General features: G+C 36.0%; 1 protein-coding gene across 1 annotated transcript in view; it reads right to left on the bottom strand.

The window, feature by feature from the left end:
* Positions 1–26,236, bottom strand: part of Pof1b (POF1B actin binding protein) — an 84,685-nt gene that overhangs the window by 40,776 nt on the left and 17,673 nt on the right. The window contains exons 2-5 of the mRNA XM_090327133.1: positions 25,346–25,420; positions 21,309–21,389; positions 12,116–12,217; positions 1,099–1,281 (exon numbers count right to left, since the gene is read on the bottom strand). Of these exons, the coding sequence (XP_090183259.1) occupies positions 1,099–1,281; positions 12,116–12,217; positions 21,309–21,389; positions 25,346–25,420 (441 nt within the window). The remainder of the gene's footprint in view (positions 1–1,098; positions 1,282–12,115; positions 12,218–21,308; positions 21,390–25,345; positions 25,421–26,236) is intronic.

Consider the following 26,236-nt stretch of genomic DNA (forward strand, 5'->3'; position numbering starts at 1 on the left):
AAAGGATGTCTAATTTTCTATTATTTTTGTTACTATTGCTAGTTTTACCAAAAAGTCTTTTTGTCTGTTAACACTTGTACAACAGATGTTTATAAACTCTCAAAGTGTTCCTAACATAAATGAATTACTGAAGACTGTACCTGAGATTTCTCCTTGTCAACTAAGTTTTAATTTCAATTTTTTTGTAGTGTACAATAAAATATAAGCACATTCTGACTTGAGTTAGTTATTCTTTTTCTTATTCTTTATTTTAGCTAGCCCTGGGGCTTGAACTCAGGACCTGGGTTCTGCCCTTGGACACTTTTTGCTCAAGGCTAGGACTCTGCCACTTGAGCCACAGAACCACTTTTGGCTTTTTGTGTGTATGTAGTGCTAAGGAATTGAACCCAGAGACTTGTGCATGATAGAGCAAGCATTCTACCACTAGGGCACACTCCTGACCCCATTAGTCTAATATTTATTTATTTATTTTGTCAGTCATGGGGCTTGAACTATGGCTTGAGCGTTGTCCCTGAGCTCTTCAGCTCAAGGCTACCGCCCTACCCCTTGAGCACAGTGCTAATTCCAGTTCCTGGTGGTTAATTGGAGATAAAAGTCTCACAGACTTTAATGCCCAGTCTGGCTTTGAACTGCAATCCTCAGATCTCAGCTTCCTGAGTAGCTGGGATTACAGGCGTGAGCCAGTGCTCCCAGTCCAGTTAGTCTATTCTTTAAAAAAGACATATAGAAAATAATCACTGCCATATGAAATATGACCATTAAAATTACTTCAGCATCATTTCTAACACATTGTGCATTTCAATACAAGACTTCATGAAGCTGTTATACAATCGTTAGGCTTATTTCAAAACCAAATAACAGAAATGAGGTATTAATTAATCATGTCATCATTTCTTAAAATTTATGATACTAATGAATTGAAATTGTTTTGTCATTTGAAAAAATGAAATAATTTTTAATGTCATAACAAGATGCAGATACCACTGGTACAAATTCTCAATATTGGGATGAAAAGTTAATTTGAGTACTTGAATGGAGGTGTGGGAAGTGTTCAATAATGTTCCTCAGTCTGTTAAGGAATCATGTGATTGTTCTCACCTGCTCATGGATCTGGTTTGGTCCACTATGACACAGCTCATTTCCAATGGCTGTTGAAATGGAATCATTTCCTGTGATGCTTTGGATTTGTTGGCCACAGTGAGATTGTTGACAATGGGAACTGTGGATGATCTGAGGCTGTTGGACAATGTGATGATGGCACTGAACTTGAGGATAGCATTCCTAGAACACACACGTGTCAAAATTAGCTATTGAAAAAAAGCCTACTGATCAAAGAAAAACATACAACAAAAGCATTTCAAAATGTTAATGTGTTCTTTCCAACAATAATTCAGGCTCCAAAGTTTCAAGTTTTAATTGATATATTTTATTTTAAAATTGTCCCATTGAGAAAATATGTTTAGAATTCCATGTTTATTTTTATCAGGTAGCTATGATTAACTACTCACCAAGCTAGGACAGAGAACTAAATGCTGTGATTAAATTCCTATTCCAGTTATACATAATACTAAAAAGTAGCATGCATATTAACATTAATTAATGTTTCTGTGAAGATTAGGCATTTCAATGGCTAATCACATAATGTTACTATAATAATAATACTATTATATAATAGATATAAGATTAGAAAATTAAAAAAATAATATAATGTCAATCTTAGGAAGCATATTAGTATCAGTGGGGGGACTTATACTTATGAAAATTATGCATAGATTTTAAGAAAAAGTCTGAAACCATTGACTGCTGCCTCTGATTCAGAAAACTATATTTTTCCACTTATCCTTACACTGTGACCTTGTAACCCCCCCCCACACAAAACACACAAACACATGCACATCAGTTTCCTCATTTGCAATTAGATACAGTGTAGATATCATAGGTTGCTGCAAGGAATACATGACAAATATATGTAAGCCATGCTGTACAAAATAGTTGAAAATAATTGTATTGTTATCACTGGTACTATTATCAGCATTATCAAATATATCTTTATCTATCTCATTAATTTTTGAAAACGGAAAAAACGTTTGAGGTTTAGTAAAGCAAAACGACTTCTCAATGACGCAAGTAATTAATTGTGAAATTGGGACCTGAGCTCATTATTTCTATCTTAGGGCTCTTTTGAGATTTGAAGTTGAATTCATATCACCCTTGAAAAGTTTCAAATTTGTTGATGATTGAATTAAATGATATCTTCTTTACTAGATGTCATGGTTTTTATTCTGACACTCATTGAACACAAAGTAAAGAAACACATCTGGTTATTTCAATTCTCGGGGCTGCAAATGCCCCTAAATTTCTATAGTATTTTGCACTGTTCTGCTTGATAAGAGGCATTAAAACTTTAAGCCATGTTTAAAGAATGAATACCCAGGCTGGAGTTGCCATCCTCATAGCAGATAAAGTAGACTTCAAACTAAAATTAGGGAGAAAAGACAAAGAAGGTTATTACATACTAATAAAGGGTTCTCTCCTCTAGGAGGATATAACCATCCTAAATATCTACACACCTAATCCTGGAGCACTGAACTTCATCAAGCAAATGTTACTTTCACTAAGACCACACATAGATCGAAACACAATGATTGTTGGTGACTTTAACACACCACTCTAACCTATGGACAGATCAACCAGGCAAAAACTCAACAGAGAAACCTTGGTATTGAACGATTGTATAGACTAACTAGATCTAACAGACATCTGCAGATTATTTCACCCAGCAACATCACAATATATGTATTTTTTCAGCAGCACATGGAACATTTTCCAAAATAGACCACACTTTAGGGCATAAGACAAACCTGTGCAGATTCAGCAAATCTTACCAAAAAAAAGAAGGGAGCTCACCCAAAAAAACAAAATCACAGATGAGAATGGTAATATCATGACAGAAATTACCAAGATCCAGAGCATCAGAAGGGAATACTTTTCAAACCTTTATGCCAAAAATTTGAGAATCTAGAAGAAATGGATGAATTTCTAGCCAATATTAACATACCCACACTGAACCAAGAAGACCTAATCCAACTAAACAGACCTATTTCAAGCACTGAAATAGAAATGGCAATAAGAGACCTTCCATCCAAGAAAAGCCCAGGGCCAGATGGAATCACAGCTGAATCCTGTAAGGTCTTCAAAACAGAGCTCACACCAATACTCCTCAAGCTCTTCAATGAAATTGAAAATGAAGGCTCTTTGCCAAACTCATTCTACGAAGCCAGTACAACCCCTCATTCCCAAACCAGACAGAGATTCATCAAAAAAAAGAGAACTATAGAACCATTTCTTTGATGAATATTGATGCAACACTTCTCAACAAAATACTGGCGAACCATACAAAAGCTCTGCAGTTTAATGGTTCGCCAGTATTTTGTTGAGATCATTTGTCATAATCAGTAGAAACCTTGGGCTCTCCTAGCAGAGATTTGCAATAGAGCAAAACCTAGATACATAAGGCCATATAGTATGACGCTAAATGAAAGGACCTCTAGGATATAGAAACAAAAGCCTTATAATGAGTGATTGTTGTCCTTAATGTACTATGTTATCTCTCATCTCTTTTGCTGTCCCTTGGTTATCTCATATTGTTACAGTATCACACTTTGTTATCTGATATATTGGATATATTTGTATTTGGTTATTTGAAATTGGATAGGGAAGGGGGAAAACAAGATGAGGGATGGGGGTGGGGATTAGGGAAATGGGGATCAAGACATGTGAAAGGGTATCAATGTATGTGAATTAATGCACCTCCTATCTGGCAAATATAATGTAACCCTTCTATTAATTACAATAGAAATACATGAAAAAAATAAAAGAAAAAGAAAAAAATACTGGCGAACCGTCTTCAGCAACTCATCGAAAAATTATACACTATGATAAACAGGATTCATGACAGGGAGGCAAAGGTGGTTCAACATACGCAAATCAAATAATATAATTCAACACATCAACAGGAGCAAGGACAAGAATTACATGATTGTTTCAATAGATGCAGAAAAGGCATTTGGCAAGATCCATCACCCCTTCATGCTAAAAGCTCTGGAGAAACTATGAATCCATGGAACATTCCTCAGTATAACAAAGGCTGTGTATGACAAACCCACAGCTAGCATTATACTTAACGGCAAAAAGCTAAGGCCATTTCCTCTAAACAAGGAAAGGATGCGCATTCTATCCACTCCTCTTTAACATAGTATTAGAATTCCTACCCATAGCAATAAGGCAAGAAGCAAGCACAAAGGGGATCCAAATAGGGAAAGAGTAAATGAAACTTTCCCTCCTTGCAGATGACATGATTCTGTATTTAAAGAACCCTATAGACTCCACTCCAAGCACCTTGAACGGATCCAAAACTTTGGCAAGTAGCAGGGTATAAAATTAACCCTCAAAAATCAATTGCCTTCCAACATGCCAACAGTGAGAGTAACTAGGCAACAATCAGGAAAGCAACTCCTTTTGCAATAGCATCAAAGAAAATAAAGTACCTAGGCATTAACTTAACTAAGAATGTAAGAGACCTTTTTGATGAAAACTTTAAAACCCTGAAAAAGGAAATTAAAGCAGAACTGAGGACATGGAAATACCTCCCATGTTCCTGGATTGGAAGAATAAACATCGTGAAAATGGCAATCTTACCAAGGGCTATCTACAAATTCAACGCAATACCCATCAACATCCCAATGTCATTCTTTAAAGAAAGAGAAGAGCCAATCCAATATTTCATATGGATTAATAAATGACCCAATATAGCAAAAACACTTCTTAGCAGAAAGAACAGTGTAGGAGGAATTTCAATAGCAAACTTTAGATTCTATTACAGAGCTATAATCATCAAAACATCTTGGTACTTACACAAGAACAGGCCTGAAGACCAATGGAATAGAACTGAGGACCCAGATATTAAGCCACAGACCTATGGCCACCTAATCTTTGATAAGGGAGCCAAAAAAATAGAATGGAAGAAAGACAACCTCTCCAATAAGTAGTGCTGGCAGAACTGCTTAAGCACCTGCAATCAACTAAAGTTGGATCCTTCTTTGTCGCCCTGCAAAAGGATTAATTCTAAATGGATCAAAGACTTCCAGGTTAAAGCCGATACGCTGAAAACTTTACAAGAAGGAATAGGAGATACACTAGGTCTCCTTGGCACATGTCGAAACTTTCTTAATAAAGACCAAGAAACACAACAAATCAGAGACCGGCTGGGTAAGTGAGATTACATTAAACTGTAGAGCTTCTGTATGGTAAAGGACATAGCTAGCAAATTAACTAGAAAGCCTACAGAGTGGGAGAAGATCTTCACTAACCTTACAACAGACAAAGGCCTCATATCTAAAATAGATCAACAGCTCAAAAAATTGAAGCACTCCAAAACTAACCTCCAAAGAAACAACCATCCCATTAAAAGGTAGACCAAAGACTTAGAGAGTCTTCTCTGAAGAAGAAATAAGAAAGGCTTCTAGACACATGAAGAAATGCTCAACATCTCTGACCATAAAATAAATGCAAATTAAAACAACTCTAAGATTCCACCTCACTCCAGTTAGAATAGCTATGATCAAGAAATCTAATAACAGATTTTGGAGGGGATGTGGCCAGGAGGGCTCACTAACACTGCTGGTGGGAGTGCAAACTCATTCAGCCACTATGGGAAGCAGTATGGAGGTTTCTCAGAAGACTAAACATAGAGCTCCCCTAAAACCCAGCAATTCTACTAGTTGGCATTTACCCAATCATCCAGAAACAAGGACATACTAAATCCACTAGCACAACAATGTTCATTGCAGCACTATTTACCATAGGAAAGATATGGAACCAACCCAGATGTCCCTCAGTTAATGAGTGGATCAACAAGCTGTGGTATTTTTACCCAATGGAATTCTATGCTGTCGTAAGATAGAATGACATTGTCCCATTTGTAAGGAAATGGAAAGACTTAGAAAAAATCATATTAAGTGAAGTAAGCCTGGCTCAAGGGAACATAGGCACAATGGTTTCCCTCATTTCTAATAATCAGTATAAACCTTGGACTTTCCTAGCAGAGATTTATAATAGAGCAAATCTTAGATATATAAGGCCATATAGTATGACACTAAATGAAAAGACCTCCAGAATATAGAAACAAAAGCCATATAATGAGTGATTTTTGTTCTTAATGTACTATGTTATCTCCTATCTCTTTTGCTGCCCCTTGGTTATCTCATATTGTTTACATTATTTTACCTTGTTATCTGATATATTGTATATATGTTTATTTGGTTATTTGAAATACGATAGGGAAGGGTGGAAAACAAGATGAGAGAGGTGTGGGGGGAGGGAAATGGGGACCAAGACATGAGTAGGGGTATCAATGTTTGTGAAGTAATGCACCTTTTATCTGGTAAATATAATGCAATCCTTCTATTAATTACAATTAAAATATATGAAAAAGAATGAATACATATACTCTCTCAGTACAACTTGTAAAATAACATGAATATATATTGTTTATTTACTCATTTACAAATATGTGTAACTACTTTCCTCTGGACAAACTAATAAACTTCAAAGAGTGGCAGATCTTGTGAAGAGAAATCTAGAGACAAGAAGCTTCAGATAAAGAAGCTTGTATACCTTTTTAATGTTCTTTTTGCTTTATCGTGCTCTTTTCACACTCACACCATTTTACCACATTTGAAAATTACATTTAACTTATAGAAAAATGTTTTAAAATACAGAAAAAGATTTAAACAGTCACACTGTACAAATAGAAGATGGTTTTGTAGACACATAAAGGTAATATAATCCCTTCTTGTAATGCACTGTCATTTTATGTTAAAACAAATCTATACATAAGGGTTGGAGGCATGGCTCAATTGATACAGAAATGAGTGAAAAAGCATCAAGTACTGAGGTCGAGTCCCAGTATTGGATATAAACAAAAGAAAAAAACTCTTTAAGTAATGATTTAGAATAAAATCCATTGACAGTATAAGAAGCTTGGCTATCTTTCAGTGATTACTGGAAACTAATGAAACAGTATGTCTCCTGAAGGAAAAAGAAAGTAAGAGCCTCATATGCTTAGACCCAAAGGAACATAGGCTCAGTGGTTTCCCTCATTTGTAATAATTAGTACAAACTTTGGACTCTTCTAGCAGAGGATTACAATAGCTCAAATCCTGGATACATAAGGCCATATAGGATGAAAGGACCTCCAGGATATGGAAACAAGACCTATATAATGAGTGAATGTTGTTCTTAATTTGCTATGTTATTTCTCATCTCTTTTGTTGTTCCTTGGTTATTCTCATTGTTATAGTATCTTACCTTGTAATCTGGTAGATTGTATATACATTTACTTGTTTATTTGAAATAGGATAGAGAATGAGGGAAAACAAGATGATGGGAGGAAGTGGGAGAGAGAAATGGGGACAAAAACATTAGAAGGGGTATGGATGTATGTGAAGTAATGCTCCTTCTGTTTGGCCAATATAACTGTAACCCCTCAATTACTATATATATATATATATATATATATATGTATATATGACTGCCATGTGTGCTTGCTTGCCAAATTTGGGGGTGATGGAACACCCTTCTGCAGAAGTAGCCTTCGCCTTGCTGAATTCCTTTCAAGTTGGTATCCTTATTCCCATGCCACACCCTAGCATCCCAACACATTTCTAATACTTCCATTCTTGAAGAAATTTACCTAAAGTGAACAGTTTGTTTATTATAGCTTGTTTCATATGCATAAGTCGTTTTACTCCGAAAGAATTCTCAAAACAGTTCCACAGTTCCCAAGTCTTTTGAAATCAGAAATTCAAAAAAGTGAATGGAATCAAATCAATATTGAAGTTAACAATAAGCGGAACTAGACTTTAATTGTTGCAGCTGCCTAGGTGATAATAAAATGCACAGGAGAACCAATGTTTTACTTTAGAACCCATCAGTTAGAGCAGCTATCTATTCTGTTGCAAACAAGAAACTGGGAGCGGGAGCATCACAAAATATCCTTCCTATTTAGTATGTGCAAAACTTGCTGTTAGGGCAGCCAAGTTGGGGGAAAAATGACAGCTGTTATAATTTGGTATCTTTAGTAAAATGTACTTTGGAAAATGAGATATATTTGGTTAATCTTTTTGCTTTGTATTATAATGTCCAGAAATAATCTGCTCTTCTTGTGCAAGATGAATGTTTTGATACATAGCTAATCAAGCCATTCAGACTGTATTTAATTTTCCAAACAAACCAAAATTTGAAGACGTTAATGGTTGTGATCCTTAGAGTTTACTCAATTTCATTTCTGCTAGGCATCAAAGAAGTAATAATGTGTTTATTTATAAGAATCTGGTAAAAATTGCCCATGCGTACTTATAAAAATAAAATTTGAGTTGGCTGCTAGTGGCTCACACCTGAAATCCTAGCTATAGATGCTGAAATCTGAGGATCCTGGTTTGAATGAGGTCAACTAGGTCAGGAAAGTACATGAGATTCATCTCCAATTAACTTACAAAAAGTCAGAAGTAGGAGGCTCAAGTGGTGGCATGCTAGCCTTGAGCAAAAATGCTTAGCGAAAGAGCTCAGGCCCTGAGTTCAAACCCCAAGTCTGACACAATAAGTAAATAAATGAATTAATGAGTGAATACTGTTCTAATGCCACGAAGTGGCCTCAAATCATTTCAGTCTATTTAATTTGTATATGAGAAAATGATTTTATCAACCAAACTGATTGGTATTTTGTAGTTGTAATTATCATTAATTTGTTACCCTCCCCCAAATAACATCAAGATTGTAATCTCCAGGAATTTAGCAAGTGTCTTTATTTGGAATAAGATGTTTGCAGAGAAATGAACTCCAGGATATGGAAACAGGTTTATCTTTGTGCTTGCTGTTCTTAATGTACTATGTAAAGTCATTTCTTTTCTCTTTTTTCTCCTTATGGTTTATCTCATGATGTTACTGTTTCTGTGCCTCTGGTACCTCATATATTGTATATACATTTATTTGTTTATTTGTAATAGGGAAAGGAAGGAGAAAAACGGTGATTGGGAAGTGGTGAGGGGATGGAAATTGGGAGAAAAACATGGGAAGTGATATCAATGTTCAAGAAGTAATGTACCCACTACTTGACAAATGTAAGTATAACCCCTCTATACATCACCTTGACAATAAAATACAATTTAAAAAAGATATTTGCAGGTGTTCATTTAAAAATGAAGTCACAAGAATGGGCCCTAATTCTATATGACTGAAGTCCTTTTTTAAAGGGCAGAAGCCCAGGGATAGTGGCTCATGTTTGTAATCCTAGTGACTCCGGAGGATGAGATCTGAGGATCAAAATTCAGAGCCATCCTGGACAGGAAAGCCTGTGAAATTCTGATCTCCAATAAAATACAAGGAGGAGGATCAGGATCAGGAGGAGGAGGAGGAGGAGGAGGAGGAGGAGGAGGAGGAGGAGGAGGAGGAGGAGGAAGAGTTGCAGGAATTGCAACTGTGGCTCAAGTAGTATTGCACTGGCCCTGAGCAAAAAGAAGCTCTGGGACAGTGCCCAGGTCCCAACCAGCAAAAATGGGAAGCAATCTGGATATACACAAAAGGATGCCAATGTGAAGATATACGAGGGATGTCTTATGACAACAAGGGATTAGGCTAATATATCTACAAGGAAGACCGGAGGCTAGCAGAAGCTAGACAAGTACAGAAACCCCCCTCCTCCCCAGGGAAGATTCAGAAGGATCAGGATCCTGCTACATAGTGAATTCAGATTTCTAGCTTTTAAAACTAAAATCATGAATTTGTGTTGTTTTCAATCACCCACTTTAGAGCTGAGGATGTATCTGCTGTGTTCCATCTCCAGCACTATTCACTTACACACTTACACACACACACACACACACACAAACACTCATACACGCATATGTACACACTCATAAATAAATATCCAATTGATGAGAAAATATGATATATTGCATTAGCTCAAAAATATTCAAGAGTCAGGAGCTAAGTGCTCACACTGGTAAACCTAGTTTCTCAGGAAGCTAAAATCTGAGAATTGAAGTTCAGTGCTAGCCCAGGCAGGAAAGTGTGTGAGACTCATTGTGAATTAACCACCAAAGGCAGAAAGTAGTAGAGCAGTAGCCTTGAGAACAAAAGCTCAAGGACAGCACCTAGACCTTGAGTTCAAGTCCAGGACTGTCACAAAAGAATGTTTTAGAGACAATCCTAAGTGGTACTGTGGCTCAATGTGGTAGAGCACTAGCCTTGAGCTGAACAGCTCAGGGACAGCACACAGGCTCAGAGTTCAAGCCCCATGACCACCACCACACCACCACCACCACTAACAACAACAAAAATGACAACAACAAAAAGACATTCCTAAGCTTCAGCTAAATGGACATATTTGTGTCCATCTCTAGCCACAAAAAAATGATGCAAATCAAACAACTTTGAGATTCCACCTCACTCCAGTTTGAAAGTCCATTATCAAAAAATCTAATAACAACAGACACTGGTGGGGATGTGGCCAGGAGGGATGGCTACTACACAGTTAGTAGAAGTGTAAACTTTTTCAAACACTCTGGAAAGCAGTGTGACAGTTCCTCAAAAGACTAAACATAGACTCTCCTATGACCCAGCAATCCCATTTCAGGGCATTTACCCAAATGTCCAGAAACAAGGACATACTAAACCTACCAGCACAGTGATGTTCATTTCTGCATTATTTACCATAGCTAACATATGGAACCAACCCAGATGCCCCTCAGTAAATGAATGGGTCAAGAAGAAGTGCTATTAATACCCAATGGAATTCTACGCTGCCATTAGAAAGAATGTTATTGCCCCATTCGTAAGGAAATGGAAAGGCTTGGAAAAAATCATATTAAGTGAAGAAAGCTGGACACAAAGAAACGTAAGTTCCACGGTTTCTCCCATTTGTAATAATTAGTATGTGTCTAGGATTTTCCTAGCAGAGGAGCACAATAGTAAAAAAAGCTATGTGCATATGGCCGTATAGGATGAGTCTAAGTGAAATGAACTCGAGGATAGGGAAAGAAGAGATTTATATTTGTGGTTGTTTTTAAAATAGTATGTGAAGTTATTTCTTTACTTTTTTGGGTTTCTTTTTCCCTAATGATTTATCCTTTGTTATTGCTGTATCTGACTTTGGTACCTGGTGCATTGTATATAGATTTATTTGTTTATTTGAGTCAGGGAAGGGAAGGAGAAAAAAAAAGATGATGAGATAAAGGACAAATGGTGAACCAGTGTAACAGCGATATTCACAGGACAGTCTGTTGGAAATGAACATTACAACTTTTGAGGGGGTGGATGAAGGGAAACTGGGAGAAAAATATGGAAAGGGGTAATGATGATCAAGAAGTATTATATTCACTCTTATGAATGTAACTGTAACCCCTCTATATATCACTCTGACAATAAAATAAAAAATTAAAGTCTTCTTTATCTTTCACAGTATAACAGTTTACTTCTCTGTATATATATAAATATATATACTTATCTGTTTATATACATATATAGTTTTCTGCCTATATGTATATACATAAGGCTTTGAGCTATTTACATTAAATTCAGATGCTGTCATTCCATTTTTTTGCTTGGTCATGGGACTTGAATTGTGGGCCTGGGCACTGTACTTGAGCTCTTCAGCTCAAGGCTACTGCCCTACCCATGGGTTTCTTGTGGTTAATTGGAGATATGAGTCTCACAGACTTTACTTCCTGGGCTGGCTTTGAACCACAATCCTCAGATCTCAGCCTCCTGAGTAGCTAGGATTATAGGTGTGAGCCACCATGCCCTGCCTTGCCATTAAATTTCTATGTGACTTAACATAGTATCTTCAGTTTCCCATAAGTTAAAACAGGAACTATAATATTTTATATGACAAAATAAATATGAAAGTGTTAAAGGCATGAAAAACTATAGTTATAACATATTATTATCATTCATAGGGGTCTTGCCTGGTACTTGACAACTGAAGAAACTTGGAATTCTATTAAAATATTCATACCATTTCACATATGAAACAAGCTTTAAAACAAGTATTACTTACTTGATCCATATTCAACTTCTCCACCTTTCTTATTGTTTTCTCATAAATAACATTGTTTCCTGGGAAGAAATTGCCTCCTCTTAGAAATGGAGAAAGTGGTTCCTATAAGACATTAAAGAGCCCATTTTACTTTTAAATGTATGTTTTCAGAGAAGCATTAACTCAAGTAAATATCCCATCTTTAATACATTCTGAAGTAGTAGCAGATTTCAGAAGGAAAGTGGAATAATCCCACTCTAAGTTTGGCAGATATAAAGAAATAGTAATCATAGTAATTTTTATCAAAGAAAATAGTTTTAATGTCTTCTATCACTTCTTACTGAGGCTTTTAGGGGTAGACGAGATAACATGTTTTTCTGTTCTTAATAAGTTTCCTCTAAGACAAGCATGAGATTGGCATCATTTAAATTCGGTTCACTGACAAGTTTTTTTTCCATGCCAAAGTATCATCAGAGAAATGCAAAATAAATACAAGCACTAGTAAACTATGAAGTAGGTTAAATTATATTAAAAGTTTTCTCTTTTCTAGAACTTCATTTAGTTGTCCTTGATGTGTACAATTCATACTTGTTATCATAGTCAAGACTATGGCTGTCAGTACAACATATGTTTTGAATGCTGAGAACAGACTAGAAGCTTTAAGTACCACCGTATCTCCATATAATCAACTAAATTACTATAGGATTAACCAAGTACTTAGAAGATGTCAGCCAATGAATTGAAGGGTAAAGACATTCAAGATCTGAATGAAATCAGAGAATGTCTAACGAGAATCAGACCAAGAGGCTAAAATACATGTAATGAGAATTATGTTATTTTCTTCTCTTTTGGTTTTCATTTGGTTTTTATATAGTGAGGTCTGAGATTGTTTTGCCTATTGAGTTGTCCAGAATAAAAGAGGAATTAATTAATATTTATTTTTAATATGGGAGCTGAAATGACCAAGAATAATATTAAATAATGTTTTAGGAATATTTTACAATTGATCAACAAAATATATGAGGAGTTTTTACTGTCTATTATTGTAAATCCACATACTCCAACTGAACTAAAATGCTGGATATTGAGAAGACATTATGGTACAAAAATCATATGGATCTAGAAAGCAGGCTTGAGCTTCTTTCATTATAACTCCTAGTGAATGGTTTCAGGATACTGTGATAAAACAAATGAAAGTGAATACATTTGACTGGATATGAACTACTGAATCTTAGAATGAGATTTTATTTAGAGTAATGCTCCTACACATTTTTTAACTTTGATTTTATTAAAAAATCTCTTTGGTGTTTATGTATGGTCATATAACACATTTGAGTGCTTAGTATACATAATGTACTTTACTTAATAAGTGCTATGAAACATAGAAACGTAAATCAAACCTACTATAAGGAACATTTAATGTAGATCAGTACTCATTAAACTATGGAAGACAGCTTGTATTTTTTTACCATTCCTGAGCTTGAACTCAGAGCCTGGGCACTGTCCTTTAGCTTTTAGTGCTCTACCACTTGAGCCTCAATACCAGTTCCAGCCTTTTCTGTGTATGTGGCACGGAGGAATCAAACCCAGGGCTTTGTACATGCTAGGCAAGCACTCTAACACTAGGGTACACTCCCAGCCTGAAGATAGATTTTTGCAGTGCTTTTTTTTTTATCATGTAGCCCTTTATAACAGGAATTTCACCAATCTCTAGTCTAGATAACACATGAAGACAGTATCTGTAACAGAAGGTAGAAAGTGGAAAGTTCTATTAACAGTACATAGATATTAATGTTAGCTTTCAGAAAAGGCAAACCTAAGTTCCATCTGGAAGTGCTCAGATAGGGTACATGGGTCAGACAGCATTTGAAAGACTAAAGTGCTCTTTGAATATAAAGGCACAGAAAAATGGTTTTTGAAAGGAAAGAAGCAAAGAAATTCAAGGCTCACATTTGCACTCTCGACTACATGGGAAGGAGAGATAGGGAGATCATGGTAGATGGGCAGCCATAAACAAAAATTCAAAACCCTGTTTGAAAGATAACTTTAATAAACAGGGTGGCAGTGTTCAAGTAGTAGCATGTTTGTCTATCAAGCTGAGTTCAAGCCCCTGTGTCTCCAGAAAAAAAAAAATACTCCAAGTCACCAAGCTCAAGCTTGGCAAAGTGTAAGAGATCATAACTAGCATATGAAAATAGTTTTGTACAGCCAAGCATGGTGGCTTAAACCTGTAATACTAGCTACTCAGGAGGCTGACATCTGAGGATCCCAGTTCAAAGCCATCCTAGGCATTAAAGACCATGAGACTCTTCTCTCCAATTAATCACTAGAAGACTGATAGTGGTGGTGTGGCCCAAGGGCTAGGGCGGTAGCTTTGAGCTGAATAGCTCAGGGATGGCCTCCAGGCCCAGAGTCCAAGCCCCATGTCTGACAAAAAATAGTTTTGTACACAGAAAGACGACTTTAGATCTTAAAATAGAGGTGGGGGGCATATTGCCAGTGCTGGCTCATACCAATAATGTTAGCTATTCAGAAGGGTGAGATGTAAGGATTGTGGTTAGACGTTAGACTTATTGATTGAGCCTTGAGCAATAAAACTCAGAGGCAGTGCAAGACATTGAGTTCAAGCCCCAGGACTGCCACAATAAATGGTCCTGTCTGTATAAGGAAGATTAGAGGGAGAAAAAGTTTGTGCAACTAGACTAGATCTGATATGATTTTAATAAGGCAATACATTTCAGATCTTGAAATGAGGGGTGTGCTAGATGGTATATGTTACAAAAATCAGAAAGTGAGATATTGAGTGTTCTGTGCTTCTATATGTCTTAAGTTTAATTTATGTTATTCATATTCTCCATAACACATAGAAATGCCTTTACCATATATGACATTACACTGAAAATCAAAGGAGAAAAGTATCATACAAGCCAAAAGGAGAGATTTTCAGGATGGTCCAGAGGTTAACATGAAATATGTACAAAGTAGATTTTGTCTATTATAATACATTTATTTTACCTATTAAAATCAGTGGAAGCAGTTCTAGTAGAAAAAGTTATAGAGTCGTAAACTAACTACAGACATTCTTCCTTCATCATCTATCACATTCAGATGACTTATTTAAAAAAGTCATTAACCTCCTCGAATGTTCACTTTATTTATGCAAGGGATAGTAGTGCAGAGTAACAAGTAAAATAGTATATGTATGGTACTCTTATTCTTTAACTTTAATGTACAAATGTCATTTTTTGTTGGTTGTTTTGTTTTGTTTTGTTTTTTGCCAGTCCTGGCCTTGAGCTCAGGGTCTGAGCACAGTCCTTGGACTTTTCTCAAGGCTAGAGCTCTACCACTTGAGCCTCAGTACCACTTCTGGCTTTTTTCTATGTATTTGGTACCAAGGAATTGAACCTGGGTCTTTGTGCATGCTACACTCTACCAAATAGGCCAAACTCCCGGCCCCACAAATGTCATTTTAATGAAACAGTATTCTCTCTGAAAAAACTAATGAACTGTTTAACAAATGAATACCAGGAAGCTGAAACTGAAAGGAGAATCACAGACAGATTGAGGGAGAAAGGGTGAGCAGATGTTTAATGTATATTATGTAAAAATTAAACTGTATAACTTGAGGGTAGAGCTTGGACAAGGAAGAATGAGAGAAGGATGGAAAGGGTGACATTGATCAAGGTGCATTGTAGTCATAATCTGACTTGTAGAATTGAAGCCTCTTTGTAAAAGTACTTGAAAATATCTTAAATTTTGTTTTGAAAATCATATAGCATTATAATATTACAAATTTATGCAGTATTGAAAATAACTTGTGAGAATGTTATTCTAATGTTTCTAAGATACCTACGTTTAAAATATGTAGAATACATGGTTATCTGGGGGAGGAGCTTATCAATTTTGAATACACTATAGTAAATGAGTAGATGATTGGATGAGAGGGAATGAACTGAACTGAGCCAGAATTAAGGGCTCTAAGTAACTTCTAATCTGTAGCAAAACAAATAGCACAAAAAGTAAAACTTCTGTATGAAATAGAGTTCATTATAAATATTGTGGTACTGTAACGTTTTTGCTTATTCTATGCTGGTGCTGGGTATTGAATTCAGAGCCTGAATACCATCCCTGAGCTTTTTGGCTCAAGGCTAGTGCTTTTTCACTTGAGCCACAGCTCTGCATCTAGCTTGGAGACAAGAGTGTCATGAACTCTCCTGCCCAGGATGGCAGCTAACCACAATTCTCACATCTCAGCCTCCCAAGTAGCTAGAATTACAGATGAGAGCGCCCCAGCAGGTCCTGACATGTCACTATGTTTAAAGAAAGATGATGACTTAAACATTAACAGTGTTAGTACTTCCTAGAATGTATTTTGATTTTAATTGACATATCATTTTAAAAGCTCCAACTTTATAATATTATTATTTTATCCAAATCTGTAAAAGATAAAGACAAGTACTAACATGAATACATAATAGTAAAGAAACAGCAAAATAATTTTAGATTTGTCAATGAATGAGCAGCTAGGGAGTTATACTGTTCTGGGAGCTTCTTTTGCTCAATCTGTACATTTGATTTGGTGCCAGATCCACCCTAAAAATGAACAGGTGTTTTCCAAATGGCTGACCTTATCATTTTAATTGTTACTTTTAGAACCTCTTGCAGTAGTTCTCACATGTAATGAAATACGTAATCCCTAACATCTCCTTTGCTGTTCCCAGGCCATAATCTGTACTCAAGAGAAATAAAAAGAAAAAAAGTTCAAGGTATCAGATTTCATTTCTTGTGATCATCCATGTATTCATCAAATTCTCTATAAAATTGCTTCTAGTTATGGTTATAAATCTTTTCATTTTCCCCATCCTTCTGTGTTCATATTTCCTCTCTGTTCTTCTACTTATGTAGAAAGATAATGTTCTGAATGTGATACTTCTATAGTTCTCGACAGCTTAAAACTCTCTTCAGTTTTTAACCATACCATCTCATAAAGAAGGATGACATGCTCTTAAATTTACTTCTCTATATGCATCTGGAACTCTAGCCCCACTTGTCTCTTTTCTCTGTTGCATCTTAGACTTTATTAAGTAGTTATTTCCCTCTATTTTCAATTTTCCAGGGTCTCTAAGATTCTTTTTTTCTCCTTCAGCTACTAGTATAGCTCTCCTTGCTTTGACTACTAACATTCTTTTCAAAATATACTTGCCCATTAACTTCTGATATCTGGATTTTGCTACCGCCACACTGAAACTTCTCTGTTTCAATTCTCATTATCACTTTCTTAATTGCCAACCCTATTTTCAAACCTTTTCTCTAGCATGTTGTTCTGTTGAACAGGATAATATTTCCCTTCTGTTGGTTTCAATTACTCTATTTTATATACTTCTCTGATAATTCCTCCCTTCTATTCCATTATCTCTCAAAGTTCTGACCATAACCCTTTCCATTATCCCCCAATGATCTCATTCAATCTTGTATCTTTTCTGATAGTTTTAAGGACATTAACACCCTTGTTTCTGTCTCAAATAAGACATTTCTCTAGGACTTTGTAATGATATATTTGGCGTCATGTCTTCCATGCATCTTAAATGCTCCTATTTTAAACTGATCTCACCATCTTCTCTTTTCCCAAACCAGCTTCTCCTCCCCATCTCTTCTTAATCTTTTCAATGGAGCCACAATGTTACCAGTGTCTTGGGGAAATATTGGGTTCATATTTGACTTTCTTTCTTTAAGTCTCCATGTCCAATAACAACAAATCTTATTACAGCTATCTCTGGAATAACTCACAGAAAGAGAGAAGTATTTGAAAAGGCTTGAGAAAGTTACATTTGTTTAAATGTTAGTTTCCTTATTAGGGAAGTTGCAGAAAAAAATGTTAAACATAACATTACTTTAAATTCCATAGTAATCCTTCCTTGATCTCTCTCCTTCCAAACAAACTTTCATGTTCAATACCTGAATTCCAGTAAGATTTTTATCTGTTTATTGCTCATGGAATCTTTCATTTATTCCACATGTATTTACATATCTATTTGTGAACATATCTTATCTTCCTTTCATTTTCCTAAGCATTATTGATTTGGGAAACATTCTTTTCTTTTCTTTTTCAGTTTCAAAGCTGTAGAGTGTCCTGTCTATCGTAGGAGCTTCATAAGTGTAAAAAAGATGAAACTGACTTATCAATTAATTCTATTCATCAAGAGAGCAAAAGTATCTTCATTTGTGGATCAAGTAATCAACCAGAATACGTAAATCCTTTGACTAAAATGATGACAAATAGAGAATAATGAAGATTAGGGACAGCCAAGAACAAAAAGGCTGAAAAGGATGACCAGAAATACAAAAAAAAATCATAATGAGAGAAGTGGATTGAGATCAATTTAATTATAGGGAAGAACAACAAATATTAGACCATCTGGGAAGTGAAAGAGGATAAACTTGCCATTTAGGAGGCTGAGCTCATTATAAATATTGTTAAGTAAATTAGAATCTTCTGAAGGGAAGGAGTAGGAATTTAGAAGACCAAATACAAAAGGAATATATTTAGAAATAAAATAGGAGACTATATCTAGACAGAATTTTCAAGCTGCTTCGCAAATCAGGTATTTTTTTTTCTGTTCACATACCATTGAAGGTTAACATATTTTATTTCTCAATAAACAGTTAAAGCTTTAAAATGAATCCTTTCCATCAATCCTCGGCTAGTGCTCCTGAGAAGCTGTAGTTAACACATTCTGTTTAACAAGGAGTATTTACCGAGGCAAGCTCTGTGTTTCTAATATGTGCTATACTGCATTCATTCTTCTAATTTTCCTGCTTCTTTAAGTACATGGTGGATGAGGGAAAAAGTGAGGAGTTTGTGGAGACTAATTCATCTACGTCATCAACTGTCTTTAATTTACTAGACAATATCACAGCTCTTTTTTTTGCCATTCCTGTGCTTGAGCTCAGGGCCTGAGCGCTGTCCTTCGACTTTCTCAAGGATAGAGCTCTACCACTTGAGCCTCAGCACCACTCCAGCTTTTTTGTATGTATGTAGTACCGAGGAATCAAATCTAGGCCCTATGCATGCTAGGCAAGTACTCTACCATTAGGCCAAACTCCCAGCCCAATATCACAGCTCTTTACCAGTCAATTTCAATATCAACATTTGTCACTTGATAACTGAATAATTTGCAAGAGTTAAGAAATTAAGCCAGGAGCCGATGGCTCAAGCCTGTACTCCTAGCTACTTAGAAGGCTGAGATCTGAGGATTACAGTTCAAAGCCAGCCAGGAAAATCAATGAGACACTTATCACCAACAAACTACCAGAAAACTGGAAATATACCTATGGCTCAAGAAGTAGTGCTCTAGCCTTGAACAAAAGAGCTCAGGGACAGCGCCTAGCCCCAAGTTCAAGCTCCATGACTAAAAGTAAAGAACTTTAGTTTCAATAATTTTAGGTTTCAAGATCTTAGGTTTCTTCACTGCTCTATTCCAAGTTCTTAGGGCAATTTCTGGTACACAGTAAGCAGTTAATAAATACTCCCTGGATAAATAACTAGTTTATCTGAGCCTCTGTCGCCTCACCCTTTTCATGACTAAATGGAATACAGTATTTATTCTGTCAAGCTTAGAGTACATAATAAATATTAAATTTTCATTTTTGTACTAATTAATAAATACAGATTCACAAAAAATCACATAAAATGCTGATTAAGTTGATTAAAATCTAAATGATATTTAAAATGTATGGATATATTACAAGGCAAGAAAAACAATTCTTTCATGGTGAAAAAGTTTTTTCTCTGGAAACTTACTCCTCGAAAATCAGTGGAACTATATATTCACATAAATATATTCTCCAATTTGTGTAGGAAAGAAAGATAAGAAAGATAAAGGAAATGTTAAGTCCATTTGATCAAATGACAGAATGTGTACTCTAGTTGGTCATGATGTGGAATTGTGATGCTAGCTACTACAGTAGAGGCCCAGTACTATCATAAGCCTCATGAGCACAGTAAGACTCCCTTCTTTGAAATATGGAGAGGGCTGGGAGCATGGCCTAGTGGTATAGTGCTTGCCTAGCATGCACGAAGCCCTGGGCTTGATTCCTTGGCAGCACATGAACAGAAAAAGCTGAAAGTGGCATTGTGGCTGAAGTGGTAGAGAAGGCCCATAGATAGTGCCCAGGTTTTGAGTTTAAGCTGCACAACTGACAAAATAATAATAATAAAAATGAAATATAATGTGGAGAGAAGGGAAATAAAGAGACACACAGAGAGATTCATTAACTTACTTGTTGCTTAAATGTTTGCTTCTGCTAAAGAAAGAGCAGGCAATTGCTTTAGCTATAAATAAGTACTTCATATTTCATTGTTTGCACAAATTCATAAAAACTCAAGCAAATGTCCAAAGCAATCATCTACCTGCTCCAATCCTGGGCACATGTAATAGTAGAGAAAAAGCAAGACCAAGAATATCATAACACTATCTAGATGAGAAAACAATACCCTTAGAACCTCCCAGAATTCTTGCTGCATCTAACTGCATCTAAAGTTGTACACGTGTGTGTGTATGCATGTGTGCTCTTGTGCATGTCCACTACTTTGGAAAAAAAACGTTCATAATCTTTTCCTCAAAATGAGACAGAATATAATGTCCTACTTTGTGAAATGGAGGGTTACATAACTTAGGTAGTAAAATAGTAATGTGATCCTCTAAATAATTCGTGTCAAGTATGTCTGTTCACAAACATTGTAAACAATAAAAGCATGACAACCATTTTGAATTTTTGCCCTTTAATTTTCTACTTCCTAGCCCATATCTCAAAGGCAAATCTAAATGGGCTAAAGTCTCCACTGCCTGATATGACAGCTGATAAAGTTTTTATGGGTGCTCTGTGAAAGAACTTTGTCCCTTTTCTCTTTGGTTCAAAGGGCATAAATACCCTTGTAGTACAAGGGTGGGGCTAAAGAAGTAGAAAGTGTTTATGACCCTAGAATTTTCCAAGCAGCTAGAACTGTTCCATCTCTGAATCAGAAACTACAAAAGTAGAGTCATTTGAAATTATAGATGACATGTTACATACTAATGATTAGAAATTTATCTTATAACTAAAAGGAAGTCCAACAATATAATTTTAAAGATCTGGTCACTGATTCACCCCCATAGCTTGAATTATCAATTTGTAAGGAAATGTATGCTGTTGGGAAGTTTGTGTGAGATCTTACCTGTTCAGGATTTTGTACTATATATCTTCTAATAGTAGTCTGTGGATATGTAGAGACTTTCATTGTTGGAGAATGGAGTTCCTGTGAAGAAAAGATTTTAAAAGGTACATAAAATTATAGTTATTTAGTGACTGGGATTCATTAATAATGACAAGAAACAATTTTCTGTGAAAAAGTTTTAAACTCATTTCATGAATGACGTTACATGATCTTACAATTTAATAAATTTGTCTTGGACAACAATACTATGAGAAGGTGTTGTATGCTCAACACTGGTAAGAACTTGTGTTATAGTCATTTTGTGATATACTGTCACCAAACCTTTTTTATTTTTGGCCAGTCCTGGGCTTGAACTCAGAGACTGAGCACTGTCCTTGGACTTTCTTAAGGCTGGTGCTCTTCCACTTGAGCCTCGGCACCACTTCCGGCTTTTTTTCTGTGTATGTGGTAATGAGAAATTGAACCTGGGTCTTCGTGTATGCTAGGCAAGCACTACAATACTAGGCCAAACTCCCAGCCCCATACTTTCTTTTCCTACATTTTATTATGATTTTATTGATAATTGTTTTTATTGATGATTTTTACATTTTGCTATGATTTTACATTCTCTTTGTTTTGTATTTTGCAAGTAAAATAATGCATGTGAACCAACACTTTATTGTCCTTATGTTCCGTGATAGAACCATCCAGCAATTGCGTGGCACACAAGATCCAGTCATACAACACAAAATTATAAAAATAAGGTAATTTTATAGCCAGGAGTTTGGCCTAGTGGTATAGTGCTTGCCTCACATCCATGAAGACTGAGGTTTGATCCCTCAGTACCACATTTATATGGCTCAAATGGTAAAGCACATAGCCATGAGGAAAGCCCAAGGACAGGGCTCATGACCTGAGTTCAAGCCCAGAACTGGCAGGGAAAAAAAAGAAAAATAAGGTAATTTTAGTTTTTCTTAAAACATAAAATCATTAGGATTGTAATACTTCACCCCTCTTTGTATTTATTTACTAGAAATATATTTGTTGAGGAAAAATGTTAGAATAATATTAAAATAAATCAAATAACCTACATATCGGTAGCTTGTGTCTGCAATCCTCCAGAGGCTGAGACCTAAGGATAAGTTTAAAAGCAGCCTGGGTAGAAAAGTCCATGGGACTTTATCTCCAATTAACCACAAAAAAACAGAAGTGAAGCTATGGCTCAAGTCTTAGAATACTATCAGTGAACACAAAAGCTCAGGAAAACGTCCAGAGTTTAAACCCCAGGATCAGAACACAAAAAAATAGATGAGAAAGATAGACAAAACAAATAAACAAAGGACTATATTAATTTTCCTTTTTTCTTTGAAAGTGCTATTCCATGTTTTATGTCTAAGGTGAACTTTTTGTACTCTTCTTAACCTACTAGAATATGAAAAGAATTTCCAGTTTGGGGGCACTTTACTAAAACCATACCATTATGCTAAAATGTCTTACATTTTGTAGCTTATTTGTCTAGGCCTAAAATTTTCCTCTAAAAAACTCTATTTATATCCCTATTCCTACTCTGAATTTTGGAATTTGAGATTCTAGCAAGGAGCTCTAAGACTAATAGCATTAGGTTTACAGTAGGCATTGCAAAATTCCCTCTCTCTTCCATCTTCCTAAGTCTGTTTCTGAAATCTCTCAGGAGTAATTTAACAGGATCACAGAACATGATTAAGCTTCAGTTACATTTGTATTATACAAGTTCTATATCAAAACTGCCAATAATATTTAGAGCTTGAGTCTCTTTCTTCCTTTGCTTTTCTTAGAAACAATGGATCCCCGATGCATACTGAATCACTCCCACTCTACATGGCAAGGATGGCAGTTAGCTGCATGTTGTCACTATAGCAACAGTGATGGGCAATTACTTGGTGTTCTCCAAGGACAGTATGCAGTGGATACAGTGCCAGACTATGGGCTTACATAGCTCTAGCTTTTCCTTTGTCCAGCTAGTGTCTTTGAAAGGGAAAGCTATATCTCTGCTACTATCCCAGGGTAGCAGCCTATAGCACTGGCTCACGTCATTGATTACCATGTGCATGTATATCTTTTGTTGTTTTTACATTTGTATTATTCTTTTTTATGGCTGAATAATACTCCATAGATATGTATACTACCTATCCTTTATCCATTCATCAGTTGAGGGGAACATAAGCTGCTTCAATATTTTAGCTTTGATGAAAAGTGTTACTATAAATACAGCTGTTCAGGTATATAAATTATATAAAAGATGTACATCCTGTGGATAAATGCCCAGGAGTGGTAGACCAAGCTCCTATACTAAAAATTATCTTGAATCTTGAATAATATAATTTTATATGAATACAGTTCATAATACATAAAGTTAAGGGAGAAAATAAAACTGTAAATCTGGTGTGATCTTAGATGTGTGTATGAATAAAGGAAAACAACAAAATGGTATTAGTAGTATCTTTGGGTGCGGGAGAGATTTGTGAGTGATTTTGGTTAATTCTTGATATTCTTTTATAGTTCTACAATAAACACATATTTTTATTGCCAGAAGTAAAACACAGTGAACCCAACTGAAAGCCTTTCATTATGAAAAACAGCCCAGTTGATGCAAATTGTCTAGCTGGATTTGAGCAGAGTGAACTGTGAGGTATGTGTACTTATTTTTTCTGAGGCAATTCTACCCAGATGGCCCTACAAGACTCCATTTCTTTCACCATTCTATAGTTTGGTTTCTTAAGTTATAAATACTGTTCTGGTCTGTGTGCTTTTTAAGAATACTGACCTAGACTTATTTTTCTATGTCTAATATTGACACAAATTTGGCAACTCAATAAACATTTGCTTCGGTGAATGCATGTTTTTATTTGCTCTAGTGTAGCTCAAATGGGAAAGCAGTAGGAAAATTTCTCTTTGATAATCAAAGTCATTCTGTCATATTTCCCTTACTATACTCAAGTTGTAGAAACCAGTTTTACCCATTACTTTCCATCCCATATATGGGACCTCATCTGGGTGTGACTATTTTCTCAAAATAGCGCTTTCTTCCTTCTCCTCTTCTAAATTTCACACTCCTGTACTCTCCTCTTACATAACCACGAACCATGCGTCTTATACTTTGTTTAGTTAGAATTTACATTTTGAAATAAGAAACTATCTAAACATACTTATTAATATTATATATATGTGTATATGATTTGGACATAATGCTTAGGTGAGAAAAAATAAGACATGGGCCAGGAGTTTGGCCTAGTTGTAGAGTGCTTGCCTAGCATGCACAAAGACCTGCATTCTATTCCTCAGTACCACATACATAGAAAAAGCCAAAAGTGGTGCTGTGGCTCAAGTGGTAGGGTCCTAGCCTTGAGAAAGCCTAAGGACAGTGTTCAGGCCCTGAGCTCAAGCCCCACGACTGGCAAAAAAAAGACATGCCTGGCACCAGTGGCTCAAGACTTTAATCCTCTCTAGTTAGGAGGTTGTAATCTGAGGATTGTGGTTCAAAGCCAGCCTGGGCATGAAAGTCCAGGAGACTATTACCTCCAATTAAACAAAAACAGGAATTGGAGCTGTGTCTCAAGTGGTAGAGTACTAGCTTTTAGCAACAAAACTCAGGAATAGCACCCAGGCCCTGAGTGTAAGATCTAGGACTGACACAAGCAAAGAGAGGATAACAGTGGGATTATTTAGTCATAAAAATTGAGGGAAAGCTAGGCACGGTGGCTCACGCCTGTAATCCTAGCTACTCTGGAGGCTAAATATCTATACTCACTTGGAGGTTCAGAGCTAAAATTAAACTACTTGAACTAAAAACATTCAGATCTAGTAAAGCAATGAATCTGGGAAATCTGACATATATATATGTATATATACTTGTTTCATAGTCCTTTGTTGAGCTGAGTTGATACATGAGACTCTGCTCATATGTTTCAGGGTTCTGACATTTTGTGAATATTTAAAGACTTATGAAGACCTAGATTGCTTACATATATAAATAAGAGTTTCATAAAAACAAATCTAATTTAATCCATATGTTCCTTTACCTGGTCAGCATTGTGGGTAATATGTAGAGTGCTTGGGGCACAAGTAGATATTTTCAGAGTTGGAGAATGGAGTTCCTATAGAGAAACAAAGGATTTAGAAATTGTTATTGAGCCAGCATCCTTTGATCCTCAGATCCTGAGGTATTACTTTATTTTAATAATAATCTTAGTAAATAATAAAAGTATTACACAGTCATTGTGTATGTGTGTGTTTGAGAGAGAGAGAGACAGAGAGAGAGACAGAGAGAGAGAGAGAAAGAGAGAGAAAGAGAGAGAGAGAGAGAGAGAAAGAGAGAGAGAGAGAGAGAGAGAGAGAGAGAGAGAGAGAGAGAGAGAGAGAGAGAGAGAGAGAATCTCAGTAGTGGGGTTTGTACTCAAAGGCCTTGTGCCCTTACCTGGCTATTTTATTCAAGGCCATCACTTTACCACTTTGAGCTACAGCTCCATTTTCAGCTTTTTGCTGGTAAAGCAGAGAAAAGAGTCTCTCTGATTTGTCTGCCTGGACTGGCTCTGAATTGTGATCCTCAGGTTTCAGGCTCCTGAGTAGCTAGGATTACAGCATAAGCCACCAGTGCTTGGCAACATAGGACATTTTGAAAGATGCCAATCTCTCTGAAGAACACATCATGGCTGACTAACTTTATCAGCTTTGGAGCGATTTTGCAATTTGGCATCAATAGTTTTCTTTCTTTCTTTCTTTCTTTCTTTCTCTCTTTCTTTCTTTCTTTCTTTCTTTCTTTCTTTCTTTCTTTCTTTCTTTCTTTCTTTCTTTCTTTCTTTCTTTCTTTCTTTCTTTCTGCCAGTTCTTGGGGCTTGAACTCAGGGCCTTGGCACTGTCCTTGGGCTTTCTCAAGACTACCACTTGAGCCACAGCACCACTTCCGGCTTTTT

This window comes from Megascapheus bottae, chromosome X, assembly GCF_031878675.1.
Source record: "Megascapheus bottae isolate mThoBot1 chromosome X, mThoBot2.hap1, whole genome shotgun sequence".
Classification (NCBI taxonomy): domain Eukaryota; kingdom Metazoa; phylum Chordata; class Mammalia; order Rodentia; family Geomyidae; genus Megascapheus; species Megascapheus bottae.